This window comes from Cydia splendana, chromosome 17 (genome assembly GCF_910591565.1).
Source record: "Cydia splendana chromosome 17, ilCydSple1.2, whole genome shotgun sequence".
Lineage (NCBI taxonomy): Eukaryota > Metazoa > Arthropoda > Insecta > Lepidoptera > Tortricidae > Cydia > Cydia splendana.
In genome coordinates, this window is record NC_085976.1 from 13,191,128 (window position 1) to 13,209,937 (window position 18,810).

An 18,810-nucleotide genomic window follows, 5' to 3' on the forward strand; every position below is an offset into this window, starting at 1 on the left:
CAAGAATGGTAGTGCATTTTGAAAACGGGTTTATTGTTATATCTTTATGTACATAGCTCATTAACACTTGATTTTCCTTAAAATAAGTATAAGTGTACTCGCCCTTTGCAACAATCGTGAATTTTAATGTTATTTAATCATTTAGTTACTCTATAATCAAGTGCTTTCTTCTAGTTATACTTGGTGTATCTGTGTTTAGCAAATCGCTGTTGGTTTTGTAAAATATCGCTCACGGAAGATGTTTGTTATGGAAGGCCTAATTTTGTTGTACTAGGTTACCGCGGTGCCAAAGTTTGCGCAAACGAAACTGTTACCTGCTGCACTGGCCCTAACACTAGGTTTGTTACAGTAGAAGCCTCTCGACTTCGATATTTGAGCAGTGCCCTGTCACAAAGATTTTTTTTCTTACTGGGAGATCTCCGCTGGTCGCGGTCGTCTGGCATACTCTGACTGAGGTAGAATGAGTCGCTCATAACAAGATAGACCTTATTGCAATTAGACAAAGACACATAATCGCTTTCGTTTATATTTTCGAGTTGGTAAAATGTCTCTCGGGTTCGGGTGAACTCGCGTTGACGTTTGGACTGAGGAATTGAGGATGTCATCGCCATCGATATTCAAAGTTTCTCAAATGTCAGAAAGGTCGCATCTTGACCGTATTTGCCCAAAGAATCGGTTGCATTTGTTTTTCAGAAAAGAAAAACAAATGCTGAACCATATTTGCACAAAAACGGCCAAAGACATTTTGACAACTCGCAACAACTTTCAGTTATTTCTTTGTGATCAGGGCACAAGTACATTGCAAGTCCATTTGTTATTTAAGATCTTCAATTCCATTCATTCACACGAGTCACGAAGGAGGAATCATTAATATTGCCAAAGACAAAACTAGACTAGTGGAAATATCAAAAAGTAGCTTAGTGAGGTTTGTACAATAGCTAGGTTGTAGGTAGGATAATGTGATTATTATTATTTTTATGTGACATTTTTAGCAAAATGTACCACTTTGCTGGTTATTAACAGAGTCGACTTTTGTTTGCATCTTTGTTTTAATTGACAAAGTGCTAGATTGGCTGGAAACTTTTATGATGCGTTCGGTTTTAGTGGGTTGTAGATTTTTAATGTTCCTGTTGTTAAAGAAAAAATCTGATAATTTTAACTTAGATATTGTAAATTAAATTAAACACATCATTCATCAATAAAATTAATAAAAAATAAATAGTTATTAGTAACAGCTCACTAAACCCAAACAAGCACAGTGTTGCAAATGTTTTATTATGTTGGTTCATTTCTACAGCGTAGGAATTGTTAACTTGGTTGTATGTTCGATATTTTCTGTATCTGTTTGGAGTTGTGATTCTTTTATTGTTTGTTTATTGTAAATAATAGATAAATGAGTTTATTGAATATGAATATCTTTCATTTCTTTAATTTCACCCTTGATATCAGATAGTAATGATATATATGTAGTAAAAGTCTCGCTTACACCTTGTCAAATTACGTCCTTACTTTCGTAATAAAACGGCTGTAGCTGGTATTGTATGTGCATTAAAAAAAATTAAAATAGAAATAAAAAACACTTATTGTAAAATAAATATTTATTAGTATATACAACAAAACAATGCCTTAGAGACCTGACTTCGTTTACAAAAAAATACGTCTAAAAGCATGGAGTAGGTATAGCGTTTACCAGTTTACCTACTTGTAAATGCATTAAGATGAATACAAACATCGCTATTTTTGTATTTATAACATAAGATGAAAACATTAACCTATATGTATAAGACAGCAAATCGCTGGAAGAAAATATTATTAATCCATAGGTGTCGTGGATTTACGAAGTGCACGTTGATCGTTAAATAGAATAATCTGCCTTTATCATGCTTGCACTTTAGTTCAAAAATAAATTACTGATTCGTTGTGACAATAGGTAGGAACATCTAACTCAAATCCAAAATTAGAGTAATCTGACTTTTGCGGGCGTGTACTTCGCCAGATTATCGCGTTCCGATGTAAATTGTATACCTTTACAGCTAAAGGTATAGTCGCAGTTGTACCTTATGATTATGAACAATGATCGTAAATTTTCCAGCATTTTTGGTGCAGCAGAGTGGTGTTAAGGTGGTTCGATTTTCATACAAAATTCAATCGCATTGCATTAAGTCACTACACACTATTAGTACATAAATATTTCCGCATTTATCTACTTTCGAATATTCGTTTGCGCGAAATTAATAGGAAAACAATGTTTCATACAGAAATCATGCAATAATCATAGTTAAATTTTCATCAATTTTACGTATGTGTGTGTCACAAATGTCGTGTACAGATACATTTGCGACGTTGCCATACTATTTCCGACGTTGCCGGGCTGACCACGGCGCGAATTTGGAGTGCCGTCATGTTTAGTGCAATTTTGTTGACAGGTACTTAATTGACTGAAGCGAGAATAAGTACCCGAAATTCGTCAGCTTAGCTAAGAACTATCATGGCGTGTTTTGCAAACAGTCGCTTTTTTGCTTTCAATCGGAAAGTTCCCGGTTCGATCCCCAGCATTGTATGCTGGGATATAACTTTTTGTAATTTTTTTACACCTAAATTTCGTATTGTTTTTTTTATATGTTTATTTAATTTTTCTTATTTTCAAAAAGCGAATGACTACGCGTATTCGTTTATTTTTTACAAAGATAATTAGAAATTGTACTCTACCTAATCTCTTTGATTTTTACAATCAGGACATCCTCACTGCAATAAAAAAGAAACGTATAATATTTCCTGTGGTTGAAAATAATGGAATTTTTGTCCATGAATGAAGAACACAATTACAGTTACTACCAGGTAAGTAAATTATAACTCGATTATAACATTATTAGAATCCATATTGTTGCATCATCTTTCTTCCTATTACATCAGAGATTTTTTCCTATCATGATTCATGATATTATATTTCTTTCAGGTACAGGGACTACTACGGATAACAAATATGAAAAAAATGTACTTGTACTTGAATTCAAAATAAAAAAAATACTTAAATAAATGTTTTCATTTTATTTTAGGTAAAACCGGCCAAGTGCGAGTCGGACTCGCAAACGAAGGGTTCCGTACCATTATCTATAAAAAAGGGTCACCCATCCAAGTACTGACCCCGCCCGACGTTGCTTAACTTCGGTCAAAAATCACGTTTGTTGTATGGGAGCCCCACTTAAATCTTTATTTTATTCTGTTTTTTTAGTATTTGTTGTTATAGCGGCAACAGAAATACATCATCTGTGAAAATTTCAACTGTCTAGCTATCACGGTTCGTGAGATACAGCCTGGTGACATACAGACGGACGGACGGACGGACAGCGGAGTCTTAGTAATAGGGTCCCGTTTTACCCTTTGGGTACGGAACCCTAAAAGCTGTGAAAATCAGGTATTGAATATTTTTTTTGAAAACGTTGATAAAGTAATTTATTGATAGAGTCTGTGCGGAAAGAGAAGAGTCTTGAAATGTAGGGGAGCCCATACATTCTACGACTCTTCTCTTTCCGCACATACCCTAATACCAACTAATACTGAATATCTGGGGGAGCGGTGGTGGCCTAGCGGAAAGCGCGTGCGACTTGCAATCCGGAGGTCGCGGGTTCTAACCCCAGCTCGTACCAATGATATTTGGTACGAAATATCATTTGATACCTATTTACCGAAACCTATTTATATACCGATACCTATTTTTCGGTGAAAGAAAACAATGTGAGGAAACTGGACTAATCCCAATAAGTTTAACTCTCTGGGTTGGAAGGTCAGGGCAGTCGCTTTCGTAAAAACTAGTGCCCATGCCAATTCTGGGATTAGATGCCAAGCGGACCCCACGCGAGGAAGAAGAGATTGAATATCTGGGAGACCGACCAAAGCTTAGAAAACATATAAAAACTAAAAAATGCGCGTTTTCTCACAGATCAGACCTAGCTAAGAGATCCAACCCCTTATAGCAAATTTCATTGAAATCGTTAGAGCCGTTTCTGATATCATCCAAATATATAAATAAATATATATATATATAATAATTGCTCGTTTAAAGGTAAGATAACACAAAAAGACTAAAATAAACAAAAATAAATTACCTACTCGCACCAGTCTTGAACCCCAATCCTCTTGCACGTATTTCCACGAACATACCGTTACGCTATTGCAACATACTTACGTTGTGTGAAATTGTCTACTACAAGGATCACGGAAACACTGTTTGCATGTGTGAGTAATAGTAGGAAAAAGCGTGACAGCAACACTCCGTCGAATTAAAAAGGTGGTTTTTGCACAATGAAGTATTCAATGTTTATTTTAATAGTTCAATATTTATTTAAAGAGTGCGCGAAACATACTTTTAAGTATACAAATACCATGACCATTTCACAAAAAAATAAAACCTGAAATTTTGCAAAAGTGGTGCCATCTAGCGAGAGTTAAGTTTTGAGTAACCTAGGCGAACCACCTTAACGGAATTGGTATAGATAATTTCAACTGAAATGGTAAATTAAGGTTAACCTTAACGTAATTAACGCTAATTAATCATTAGGGTTGAAATTATAAAATAAAAATAAATATTACAGGACAATTTTACACAGATCGACCTAGTCTCACAGTAAGCTCAATAAGGCTTGTGATGCGGGTACTAGACGACGATATATATAATACATAGGTATATATGATACTTATATACATAGAAAACATCCATAACTCAGGTAAAAATATTTGTGATAAACACACAAATAAATGCCCTTACCAGGATTCGAACCCGGGACAACCCGGCCCGGGAATTATGTATACCAATTCCGTTAACACCACTACGCTGCACCAAAAATGCTGGAAAATGTACGATCATTAATTATGAAATACGTCGTTTCGTGAACCAAGGATTTCCTTTGGCAGGATTGGTCCTGTAAATTATTCCAAACCCTAAACGGAGTACCTAAACAGTTATTAAACTCAGATAGATAGATAGATAGATAGATAGATAATTTCTTTATTCATACCCACAACATACACGGCATTGAAAAAGTACAAGATAATGCAAAGCAACTTAATTACTAAAAACTATTAACTATTACATTAAAAAATTATGAAGCCATGTGTCGTGGCACAGAAAAGGCGCTGGCTCAGCATTGTGATGCGGCAAGCCACATCGCTGGTATTCTGCCAGTACCTTACATACAAATATGCAACGCTTATTTAAAAATAGTTGGTACGAGTAATATAAGAAAAAACTACTGTGCAATTTGTGTGTGACGTGTACATTATTGTGTGAGTGTATGTGTGTGTGTGTGTGTGTGTGTGTGTATTTTTGGACATTTAGTAACGTTACAGTATTAAAAATGTCGTAATTATTAGGTACTACCCGAATAGTGCGGTTGGCAAAGTAAAAAGTGGTTTAAGAAGAACAAGAAAAAGAAGGGAGCAAGAGTGAGTTTAAGGCATATGCTTTTGTTGGTTAAGAAGTTGAAGTCGATATCTTATTTTGAAAGTTGCTTTACTCTTCAGATGTCACCAAGGCTAAGAATCCCCTCCCCCCATGCATCAAAAATCTGCGTGGCTCCACTTCTTAAATACATCTTAGGAACTCAAAGATTAATTCCGTACACGGCGGGAAGAGGTTGATAACTCGAGATATTCTATTGAAGAAATTTGAACTTAAAATAAAATTAAGTACATAAGGTTCTAATTTCTTCAATTTTTCCCGGCACTTATCATCTTCCCGCCGTGTACGGAATTCTGCCAAAGGAAATCTTTGGTTCAGAGAAAGCAGTATTTGACCTTTTTATGAACTTTTTATGTTGTGTACAAATGCAACTACTGTTCTTTCTCAAATATATTTTAACAATTTCCATAAATAAAAAAATATTGTTTTAAACGGCCAGGTGTTCCAAATCTAAATCTGGGTCAGTGTACGTTTTATTTCTTCTTGGACAGCGTCCTCTGCTTTTCGGCGTGCTGCACTAGATGCTTGTCGGTGGCGAGCCCCTTGCGCGCTCGCACGGCGTCCATGTACGCCTTGGCGCGGTTCACGCCGTCCCACTTCTCCCCCCACTGCAGGTACTCCTCCTCGGTGCGGGGTCGCCAGAATGGATCGATTTCTATCACCTGGAACAAGGGAAGATTAATAATACTGAGTCGTTACAGTTAAATACGAGTTAGGTATTCAACTTATTGGATTGCAGCCAAAATTAACGATGACAGCGACGTAAATAATAGATAGAATATATCTTAGTTACCACTATGCAATAGGAGTATGGAATAGCTGTATATGTATTAGGCCAGCGGTCGGCAACCTTTTAGCAGCCAAGGGCCACATAGTAGTTAACGAAGATGATGCGGGCCGCACTTTATGACTTAATCAAACATTGTCGTTTGTCAATATTACATACAAAATAGCCAAGAAGGCTCGGGGGCCGCATGCGGCTCGGGGGCCGCATGCGGCCCGCGGGCCGCCTGTTGCCGACCGCTGTATTAGGCAACAGTGTTCGACAAAGATCCTATGGTCACTCTTTAGTGTCGGTTTTTTGTTAAGGTGAAGCGGGCCAATTTCGACTACGGGGTAATTTCTACTAATCGAAATATCTTCCATATCGAAATACAACGTGAATTTAAATGGAAACGCGGGCGTGACTATATAATATACGTCGGATTTATCTCCAAATACAACAACAGTTGAACTGCCGCCAGGCCGGAGGATGGGGCCACGAGATCAGGGAGTCACGGGCATCAGATGGACGCTGAAGGGCACTCGGTCTGCAGGAGCATCTATGTAGGAACTTACCTCCCAATGGCTGAACAGCAGCTGTGGCGCCGCCAGGCCCGAGGTGTGCGTCCTGAGCTCCAGGGCGAACTTGAAGCTCTCCGCCACGGGCATCAGGGCTTGGACGCGGAAAGATGCAGAGCCGGTCTGCAGGTCGCTGCCCACGACGCGCCCGCCGCGGCGGCCCAACGCCGCGTAAAGTTTTCCTGGTGACAAGAAACATTCATTAATATGGAATTGATTTGTCTTAGGCCCTTGGTCGCTGGTGTACGCTTTACGCAGCGGGTAATGACGGCTCGAACATTGTGACCACAAGCCACAGAAAAGCCCGAAATGTGAAGAAATAAGGATTGAAAATATTTTTTACAGTAGGTACGCGGCCTACATTTCTACAAATTTTGAACACAAGAAGAGAACATGCAAAATCGCTTTCAGTAAAAAAGACGTCATAAATATCTAAAAAGCCATCTTTCCAACTATTTTTGTAACTGTCAAGTGGCGTAAAAACCTCGTATCCGCAATCCGTGAAGCCAACAGGAAGCGGTGACGAAAAAAACGAGCTCCCAAAAAAGTTCGCTCCGTGGGCTCGAGTCTTGACCAAATATTCGGAGTGCAGTCGCGTAGAAAAATTCCTCGGCTCTTTTAAGGACAGAACACACGGGGCAGTGCGGTGCCGAGCTACATTGCTAGATATCCGTGCTTTTCATAATTTTGATCAACTCAATTGCGTAACAAGAAAAATCGCGTAACTTAGGAAGGTTGTATAATTTTTATAACATGAAAGTACCTAACAAACTAGTGTCCGGCTGATAATAAGCGGTCACTGTTTCAAGCAACACTCATAATTATGTGTATTATAAAGTTTTGCCGGTATTTTATAATCTATAGATACAAGGATCAAATCGGGGAAATCCTGAAGAAAGGCCAGGCCAGGTCAAGAGCACCCTAAACCGGCGAGCGTGTATGAGGAATTTTAAAAAGGAAGCGAAAGATGTATGTCAGGATCGTAGTAAGTGGAAATCCGTGGTCTCTGCCTACCCCCCCCCCCAGGAAATAGGCGTGATTATATGTATGTATGTAGATACAAGGATTGACTGTGTTGACTGGTTAAGGGACGAAAGCAGGACCATAGCAGACACAGTGGATTGATGAGTTCAGTGTATGCCCTTCCACAAAAAAAAAATTGAATTGTTGAATATGAGATAGGAGACTTAATAACAAGCATGTTAAGTTGCTAAGTTTAGTTTACAGTAGATTCTTAGCGTATTGAATTTAAGTAGGTAGGTACAAGCGTGTCGTATCTGTAGACCATAATTAAAAGCAGGAATTTTAAAATTTCCATAGGTGATCTCTACGTTTTTGGAATTTCTACGACTAATAATTTAATAAACTAATACGGAGCTTGCTCAGTGGCCCATCGTACCGTGTGTTCTCCGCCTAAGATTCGTCGCGGTCATTTTGAGATGTAAGGGGGGCTTCCGGTCACGGCCAGCATCCGGTTCAATAGGTCACGTCTCTGGGAAAATTAACGTGTCGTGGAATGTTCACAATGCGCCCGTTTTCACAAACAATCAGTGGGGAATGCTGTTAAAAGCTTTGGCAATAGTTCGTTCCGATGCTAACAATGGGGGCAAATAATTCTTATGTAAACTTTTTGATAGGCATTTTTTAATCTCCCAAAAAAATGCAAAGGTAAAAAAGGTAATTTACCCTCAAGTTAAGGGTTAAGAATATAGAGCCCAACCAACGTTGTTATGCCAAGTGCTTGGTCAAGGGTTAAGTATGACGATCTCATACATTGTCACTGCTAAGGCGGTGCAAACTTTGCTTGAACTGACTTGAGATGACATTATAATAGGTATTAGGTACATCATACCTACACGTCACAATACACAGAAAGTTGAGACATAAAGTAGAGTATCACGTCCGTGATTTGGGCACGTATTTGAGGTTACCGGCAAAAACAAACGAGTGCGGTTACAACGCGGGCGACGGACGAGACGACAGAATTTTGGGCACCGACTACACTGGGACCACTATCTGAACCTCCCTACCTACCTACCTACCTACCTACGAAGTTACCAAAAGATCTATTTGACCGATTCTATCTTTGCTGTTTTAATTGCTTATTTAATTTTTTTAACAGCATTCAAAATATTTTATACATATTGTGCTTATAGTAAGTAAACTGTAGGTACCCCGGGTTCTGTTTCACATTCTTAGCAAAGAGGAACAATCCATTATTGGAATGTATGTAGGTTCCTTTAAAAGTGATTTAATACTTAAGACCTGTCACTTGTCTCACCCCTTATTAGGGGACAACCGTAACATCCTTACAAACCACAAAACGCACTGAAATGTATCGAAGGAAGGGACATTCCAAAAAAGTGTCGGGTACGGTTTAAATACTTATAATAAAGTTAAGAAACCGATATTTGCCATGACAATGTTTGATAACTTAGCTTTAATTTTAAAGATATGATACAGACATACTGATTTCTGCAGTTAGTTGAGGTAGTTGCCATACGCGTCACATCTCCGATAAAGTGGACCTTTTTGTGGAATGCCCAGAAAATGGTTCGGTAAGGGAACTTTACACACTTTTGAAACTTAGTACCTACACTACCTACTGTTTCGAAACCTACCTACATATCTACGTACCACTATTGAAATTCAGCCAAGTTATTTCTAATTTCCGATTCATCTCTTAAAACACGAGATATTTTCTCCCAATCCACGTAATGGGAGGTGACGTAAGCAGAGGCTGCGCGCAATTTGCCTCGCTCCACGACACCCGCTTCCTGTGGTTCATTCAGCACAACTTTATGAATGGCCAATCACCACGCGGCAATCTTGGGAAAACAAGTATTTAATACAGTACGCTTACCTTTTCATCGACGTATCCGAATGAAAACAGTTTTATAAAAGTCCACCTTGTACTATATGGGATAAAGTTTATTTTTCAAGACGCGGCAGTGAAAAATATACTATGTTGCAAGTATGAGTTGGTATGCGCGTGGTGGCGATGTCAATGAGTTGCAGATATGGGCATGTGTGTATATGTAAGCAGCTGTTAAGTTACTTGAATGTAGGTAGTTTTTATATAATTGACTTAAGATTGTCATGATTTTAGGATTGATAATTTCTAAGAAGATGATTAATAAAATTATAACTAATTTTAACAATAACAGTAACAGTAACAATAACTTGTTACATATATAATAATGTGTAATTTATTTAAATCCAATATAAATATCTTATTGATTTATCAATTTCAGTCATTTTACTCTCTCTCTCTATTGACAAATTTTAACTTTTACTATTGGATTTTATTAAGGGGAACAAATATTTAGAGAAATAAACAAAGATTTAACAAATGAACACTAATCGTTAAAAAAACAAGTGCAGTGATATACACGCATCAGCTTTCAGCTGCTAGTGTATTAAACAATATAATAATAATAATATAATAAATCTTGAAGAAATGTACCTATACGCAATTACGCATTCATAGATATCTACTAGGCATTAAAAACAAGTGAGTAGTGCAAATAAGTGGACACTAGGCACATAAGAAATATGTAAGTAAATTGATAAGAATGAAACTTAATTTTCTGGTAACTACTCGTACGTAATAAATTTTATTTAAAACTGAAAACATTGACCTAGCATCTAAATTACATATTCTCTTAAAGCTTAGGAATGGAAAACTTATAACTTGGAGCTTTTGTGTGTTCTAAAACGATTACAGCTTTTTATTTCTTTTTTACTCTATTTAGGTTCTCGTTGTCCACGGACACGTTCAAGTAGCAAGCATCCATAATGACATGTTCCAGCAGCCGGCACCGTTGCGGCCTATATCCCGGTAACGGCGCAGAGGACATCCGTCTATCACGGCCGATTATGCCTAACGGGACGAGCGTTGAAGTTATAATGCTGTTTTTATGTGGACCTAATTAGAAGACAGCGATTAGGGTTCGTTATTTTCTTACTATGGATTTTTAACTCTCATTCACGGGTACCCAAAGTGTATCGTTTATATTTTAGGAACAGATATTAAAACGTAGATCTTTGTATTTTGACATTGTAACCTTTCGTGAATTGTGATGTCGCATGACCTATTGTGATAAATTAGATTTAGGTATGGAAATGACCGAGCTACTGAGATCAGATGGATTTTGAAAGTCGGAGGTTTGAAAGAGTCTCTCGCTCATCTTAGCGTTAATCCGGTTGCGTCCTCTGCTGCTACTTTGGAGGCAAGTATAGGCAGGCGTGGCTCACTCCGCGATTTCGTCGCTTTGCAACAGGTAGCTACAAGTACAATAAGTACATCCGTCCCACACCAATTTTGGTGGTTAGCCATAAGCCGCGCGTGGCGCTCTCGCCACCTAGCGGTCATATCTGTCCTAATCGTAACAGACGCGTTTTGTTAGAGAGTGAATCTTCTGTACCTAGCACTATTATTTATTCTGTGGTATAGGGTCCGCTTATCGACTTTTGCTCCTCCAATTCGCACAGTTTTCGGCATACTCTTTTGTAAGACCATTGGCGCGTATGTCATCCCTCGCAACATTCGCAAAATCTCCAGCAATATTGTATATTGATACTAAATGATATATGACATTCAGTTATCATTTAGTACAGTAATGACCAGGAGCACCGGACCCAAGCTTAGCTGACCACAAAGTAAGGTAAAAACCGTGGCAGTGATTGAAGGGCAGAATACTGACGTCAATAAATAGTGGTCCATTTCCTTTGGCCGGCAGCCGCCGTTTCCGACCACGCTCATATTCCCATCGACAACCGAGCGAAGGAGAGCTTTCGCTTAGGCAAAGAGAATTAGAGGAATATTGTCAAAGTAAATTATGTAGTCGGTACATTTACTGCCATCTTTCAAATGATTAACACTTTTAGAACGCCATTTGACTTTGATCCTTATTTTTTCACTGATATGTGTTAATTTGTTAAATGTCAAAAAGTATCATCTGATCAATTCGAGAGTATGCCAAAAGTATGGCGCCATCGCTCGAAAAGATGGCGAGACTTTTTGACTTTGCCCCCTTATAAAACCAAAGCGTTTGAAGCCTAGTCCTAGTGGTAACTCGTGAGACAAGCTGGGGGTAAGGGTTTCCGGTAAAAGAAAACACCATAAACGGACTAATCCCAATAAGGAGTCTTCCTTTCGTTTTGAGTTTTGGGTTCCTTTGACTAAGAACATATAGAAGATAGATCAATAGGCAAAAAACTAGTGCTATTTATTAAAAAGATAGATTTATTGAGATGAAATACAACCAGGAATGCTCTAAGACGGAGAAAGGGCTCGAGACCAACCGCAACCGTTTGGAATAACGTTGCTGACTATGGGCCCGATTCGGATTTTGAAATAGACATCTATTAGATATCTTTTAGACATCACCAAGATACGATAACGATATGTTTAAGATCTAACCTGTCAAATTTGGCATTTGCGCGATTCTGGAGATACTCTTGAACGATTTCCACAGGATATGACTTAGAGATCCAATTCACATCTAATAGATAATCTTACTCTATCTAACGTAAAAGTGACATTGGTTGCCCGAATTGCGCTGCAAAAGAGAACTAGTTGATATCTAAACTATATAACGTATCTAGAATGGATCTAGTACGTGTCGTCTCTTGTGAATATCTTGAAGTTCGAATACAGCAGAATGTCTCACCAAAAGGCCTAAGTATACACCGACATAAATGTACATGCGCCTTTCTGAGCTGCACGAAAGCTTAGAAAAACTAAATAACCACGGAACAGGACAGAGATTCTGGTTCTTTTGACGACCTCAAATTGGAAGAGGGATATGAGACAATTTTTGAAATTTGTAGCGTTGTTGTGACTAACTTATGTTACTTATGTACAGTATTTAGTAGTAATTATGGTTCTTTTTCTTGGAGCTTTTTAGGGTTCCGTACCTACCCAAAGGGTAAGAACGGGACCCTATTACTAAGACTCCGCTGTCCGTCCGACCGTCCGTCTGTCTGTCATTCTGTTTTTAGTATTTGTTGTTATAGCGGCAACAGAAATACATCATCTGTGAAAATTTCAACTGTCTAGCTATCACGGTTCGTGAGATACAGCCTGGTGACAGACAGACGGACGGACGGACGAACAGCGAAGTCTTAGTAATATAATAGGGTCCCGTTTTACCTTTTGGGTACGGAACCCTAAAAAGGCGATAAATCGATCTAGCTAGGTCTTATCCCTGGGAAAACGCGCATTTTAGAGTTTTCCGAGCAAAGGTCTCTCGGATATTAATTTTAGACGTCGGTCCCGTCCTATCCTCCGCGGTTGCCCAGATCGCTTCTGCATTAATTTTCATCCTGCCCAGCTTCCTGCCAGATAGCGTGTAAGAGCGCATTAAGTCCGATCGGAACTGGATGTGATTTAATAACATAACATAACCCTTCCGCCGCACCGAGAGAAAGATTATGTTTTTCTTTTTTCAATTCAATATATTTATTTCAGACTGCATAGGTCCATAAAATTGTTAGTATTACAAGTACTTACATTTAAGAGTTAGTGCCTACATACTAAACATACATTAAAATAATTAATAATTATTATAATATCCACGACACAAAACTAATTAACATGTAATAATAATATATCAAAATTAAGATTAAAATCAAAATTAAACAATTAAATTCCTAATTATTTTACATTAAAAATGAGAGGTCTGTCGCCTGTATGCAAATAGTTCCAATGCCTCATAACAGGGCACTCACACTTTTCAATAACAGCACTCAGGAGGCTATTGGTACTCTCTCGCACTCTGCGCATCAGGGAGGCAACACGTTTCCGCAGTATCGTATTAAAGCCATCCGTGTTAGCCTCTAGAAACATGCGCGACGCACTGCACCAGCGAGGCAGCCCTAACAGCATCCTGAGGGCGTTATTGTACTGGACTCTTAGACTATTGATGGTTTTTCGAGTGTAGTTGGTCCATAGGCTGCAGGTGTAAAAGGTCTGGCAATACGCTTTAAACAATGTGATTTTTACGTCACGTGAGCACCGAGCAAACCTACGAACCAACATATTAGCTCTCATCGCCATAGCCCTTCGTTCACGTTCGATGTCCGCGTCATCGGAGAGGCTCTCGGTAACCCAGTGACCAAGGTACATGAACTCGGTGACCTTTTTCAAGGGGACTCCAAGCAGTTTTACTGGTGGCACTGCTCTCAGTTTTCTAGTTCCAGCCTTGAAAACGAGAAGTTTTTATGACGGCAAAGTAGACTGTTTCTTTTACCACGTTGTTGGTGAACAAGCATCTACGGCTGCCTGCTGCTACAATACCGGTTGAAGTTTGAACGTTTAAAACTCCAGGGATATCACTAAGTTTTCATTGTTCGCTAACCAGTTCGATTACCAAAGGTCCGATGTCCGATCGCACTTGACTAACTCTGTTCAGCAGTTATGTTGAACAGAGTTGGTTAAGAGCGATCGGACCGGTGTTCCGTTAGGTCGCAAGTTTAGAGTCTTGCACGAAGCGATGAATTTTTCAATTTTAATATAAAAAGTTGTAGTTTAGCTCGCAAATGTATCTGCTTGTTAAAAATGGGTTTGTAACTAACTTTCATTAAAACCAATCGAATGTATCTCCAAATAATTCGCATGACATAAACACGTCGAGTGACACCCGACCCGGAGGCAATGCGCCGGATATGCAGTGTTAGTATTATGTTATATGACGGGAAATTTCATAATCGACCCAACTAAATCATATATTTAATTACAAATTATGAATTTTGTTTATGTTGGTTACGACAATTTAAATCGGAACTATAAGGTAATATTATTGTATAATGTTTCCTGACTAGATTAAATGAAGATTAAAATTAAATAGGCAATAATAATGTAGTTTCGGCGGCTTTCCAAGTTTCCAGCTAGCGATGCGATAGAAAAACGGGGATTTATTTAAACTTTATCACACGACACAAAATTGTATAAATGACAAACTAAATCTTTATCAGTTATCCATTCAGCCAAATAGAAACTTGATATTGATGTAGTCTTGTTATTTTGGCTACAGATAGAGGTGGCGTAATTAGGTATGTATTTGTAGGTATATTCAGTTTTCTTATAATTATGCCCCACTGCATTTATGTATAGAGATGTCTCAAAATAGACCGTGCTTATAATAAAATAATATTAATAAGGCACCTGTAAACCTTGTGAACGCCTAGATCACTTAATAAGGATGTTTAATCTGATCGAACAAGCGGGGGTTTGGTAGTAGGCGCCAATCAAGGTTCGGTTATAAGTAGTTAAGTCTGCAAGCAGGTATACACACAAAGTTTCGAGCCTACTATTTGTAAAATTTTCCGACTCCTCTGAGTGTGTGTGTGAAATGTATAATACTGGAATCAAAGGGTACATGTGTACTTATAATGTGTCTCAAGTTCAATTTCCTAGGCTATCAACACGATCGAGATCATGACGATAGGAAGCCAGGTGTGTCTGGGGAAGCGCGGCCGGAAGATCAGCCTCTTATTCTAATCCTCAACCTCATTGCCTCAATAACCAGATAAGTGTGACCTCTACATACGTAAAAAGAAGGAGTACGTGAAGACCATCTTATACTGGCTTGACTGAACTTGGCTTAGCGATGTTAGACATCCCTGCAAGCAGCCTCCGGTGACCATATCCTGCGTTTATACACATTGTGAGATGACCGACAACCTACAACAGTCATCGCAATTTGAACCTTGTGGCTAAGCTATTAAATTCGCTTTTTGAACGAACTATCAACTTGGTCAAGACGAATAGTTTTAGAGTAACATCTACTTACCGCACTACACATCTTAAATGTCTTAATTAGGTACGTAAATGAACTCATTGTTCTTAATTTACGAACGAATTCTACTTTATGGAGACATAGTTTTTGGTAACTATGGAGGCCGATGCAAGATCGGCACGATTTTCTACACTTTTTCTCATTATTGGAACCTATTCTTCGAACCTCTTGTATTAAAAAAAAGTTACACGAAAGTCAACCGAAAATTACTCGTATCTTCAACATGTTAACACTTTTTTTTTATGAGATAGAAGGCAAACGAGCAGGATCCTGATGGTAAGCAATTACCGTTGCCCATGGAGACCTGCAACCATAGGAGTTGCAAGTGTATTGCCGGCCCTTAAGATGAAGAAGTATTTAGTTTTAGTTTTAAGTCCTAAGTATTAGATTTATATACACAAACATATTGGTTTAAACCCTGCATTTGTGGAAGAGCGGCGTTTTCTGTCACAAGCATATCTGTTGCTTAAAAAAAAGAAGATCCCAACCTATATTGTAGCAATACTTATACAAAACCACTAAATATTTTTTCATTTTTCATTTTCAAGATGGGAGTAGGTATTCTTGAAGGTCTGAAAGTCGTATCGATACTTAACTGATGACTAAGCATACTAAAAGTAGGTGACAATCACAATGAAACTGACATATAGTTGTGCGATATTTGCATGTGACATCGCATATATAGATAACTGGAGCGCAGTGGGCAGACGTTACCTTGCGGAGGCTGACGAGTTGGGAAACTAAATTGTCTTTTCAATTAGTAAACGCGACAGCATGTAGGTTTTGCGGCAAACATGCAAGTAAATAAGCATTCAAAGGTGAAAACGCTAAATAATTTTCTTTGTTTCACATAATAAGTTACAAGGTATACCTATAATTAAATAAGTAGTCGTTCTTAATGCGCATAGCGCTCATAATAATATAAAGCAATACCTAATAGGGCTCCTTGCCAACCTGTATTCCAATGCCAATCAACGTGTTCATGATCTTACCGATGATGATAATTTCACCGGTTAAGTATGTATTTTCTTGCCAATACTAATTTTATCAAAGGACCGGTTAGGTATTAAACCAAACGTGAAAAATCTATTTGATGACAGCTGCCTTAATTTAACGTATCATTTATTTGAGATCTACATATCTCCCTATCTTAAAATGATCTATTCCCTAGGAGCATAATATGCTCTATGCGGCGTCTTGGGTGATAAGTTGATAACTTTGCGTCTTTGAGGTCCTACCTATTGAACAGCCCCACCCCATCACTTCGCAAAAAGGATGGAGGATCACTTGGATGCAAAGAACTCGGAAGAAGTGGCATCAACACCACTTCTTCCACGTTCTTGCTGTAGAACTGCTGGCTCGAGTTGCCACAATTATCAGAATCAGTCTCCGATATAAACATTACCGAAGCCGATAAATTTGGTCGACCTGTCGGCCCTAAGACCTTGAGGGTCTTGCATAACCCAGAGACGAGCAAACCGCAACTTACTCATACTTTACGCACTTGCATTGATGTCAATTTCACAATCATTTGCATAAATTACGCACATTCGAATTGAGCTTTAACGCATTGCAATGCAAAATCACTTAAGCTATTTATAAAATTTCATAATAAAATGTATGAATCTAAATGCAACGTAGAATAAGCAACATTTTAAAAGCCGCATAAGGAGGCGCAGGTTGTAAGCCAGGGGTCTTATTCTTGAATGTTTTGAGTTATCAAATTATATAGAGAACGTTTTGATTGCGCATTCTCATAGTAGCTGCTTTGTTACTGCACACCGTTGTATGGGGACCTTGCACTTTGAGACTATGCGCTGAAACTTGGCACAGTTGATTCTTAGCTGGTCTTGAGCAGATACAGACCGGGAGCCGTCGAGAGCCACCTCTCATTTAGTGAGGGGGGAGGGGGAAAGTTCGACGCTGCCGCGCTTCACTTGGAGCAACATTTCTCTAAAACTATACCTATTAGGGAATGTAATATATCATTTTCGGATAAATTAAGGATGAGGAATCTAGTTTTGGAACAAAAACAATGCACTTTCTAACAAAAAAAAAGCATAAAGTAGAAAAGACTAAAAAACGTATTTTTGATTTTTTCATAATTACCAATTTTTTTTTAAAGTGTAGCAGTAATCTGAAAACAAAAAATACAGTCGTAAAGCTACACTTATTACGTTTAAGAAAATATATAGCTTAATATACAAAACTGTTGATAAATGGGAGATAAAAAATAATATTAAGCGTGGGTCAGAGTGATCTCAATACAAAATATTATGAATGTGGAAAAGTTACTTATAATTTGTTCTACAATCGTTTATTTTTCTTGTTTTTCGTAAATAACTCGTAAACGGTAGCCCACAGCAAAAAAATATCTTTTACGTAAATAATCTGTTTCAGATTTCTTATAAAATAAGTACTACTGTTTTTCGGTACCATCAATATTAAAAAAAATATTGAAGGGAGAAAATAAATACTTAGGTCCCCTTTTTTAGTCATTCGTAAATAACTCGTAAACGAAGGCCAATAGCAAAAAAGTTTTTAGTACATGAATAATTTACATAAAATTTCCTACAAAAAAGGTCATTCGAACTTTTTCGCTAGGATCAATATTAAAAACGATATTAAAGAGAGAAAATAAATTCTAAGGTCCCCTTTTTAAATATTGATCCTAGCGAAAAAGTTTGAATAACCTTTTTTGTAGGAAATTTTATGCTAATTATTCTTGTGTTAAAATATTTTTTGCTATTGGATATCCTTTACGAGTTATTTCTGAATGACTAAAAAAGAGGACCTTAGTATTTATTTTCTCCCTTCAATATTTTTTTTAATATTGACCTTAGCGAAAAAAAGGAGCACTTATTTTATAAGAAATCTGAAACAGATTATTTACGTAAAAGATATTTTTTTGCTGTGGGCTACCGTTTACGAGTTATTTACGAAAAACTAAAAAATAAACGATTGTAGAACAAATTATAAGTAACTTTCCCACATTCATAATATTTTGTATTGAGATCACTCTGGCCCACGCTTAATATTATTTTTTATCTCCCATTTATCAACAGTTTTGTATAATAAACTATATATTTTCTTAAACGTAATAAGTGTAGCTTTACAACTATATTCATTTTTGTTTTCAGATTCCTACTACACTTAAAAAAAAAATTGGTAATTATGAAAAAATCCAAGATAGGTTTTTTTGTCTTT

At 37.7% G+C, this 18,810-nt stretch overlaps 1 protein-coding gene across 1 annotated transcript in view; it reads right to left on the minus strand.

Moving 5' to 3' along the window:
• Positions 1-5,891: 5,891 nt before the first annotated feature.
• LOC134798836 (elongation factor-like GTPase 1) overlaps positions 5,892-18,810 on the minus strand; it is a 239,909-nt gene continuing 226,990 nt past the window's right edge. Inside the window, exons 10-11 of the mRNA XM_063771221.1 lie at positions 6,797-6,981; positions 5,892-6,120 (exon numbers count right to left, since the gene is read on the minus strand). Of these exons, the coding sequence (XP_063627291.1) occupies positions 5,932-6,120; positions 6,797-6,981 (374 nt within the window). The 3' untranslated portion in view covers positions 5,892-5,931. The remainder of the gene's footprint in view (positions 6,121-6,796; positions 6,982-18,810) is intronic.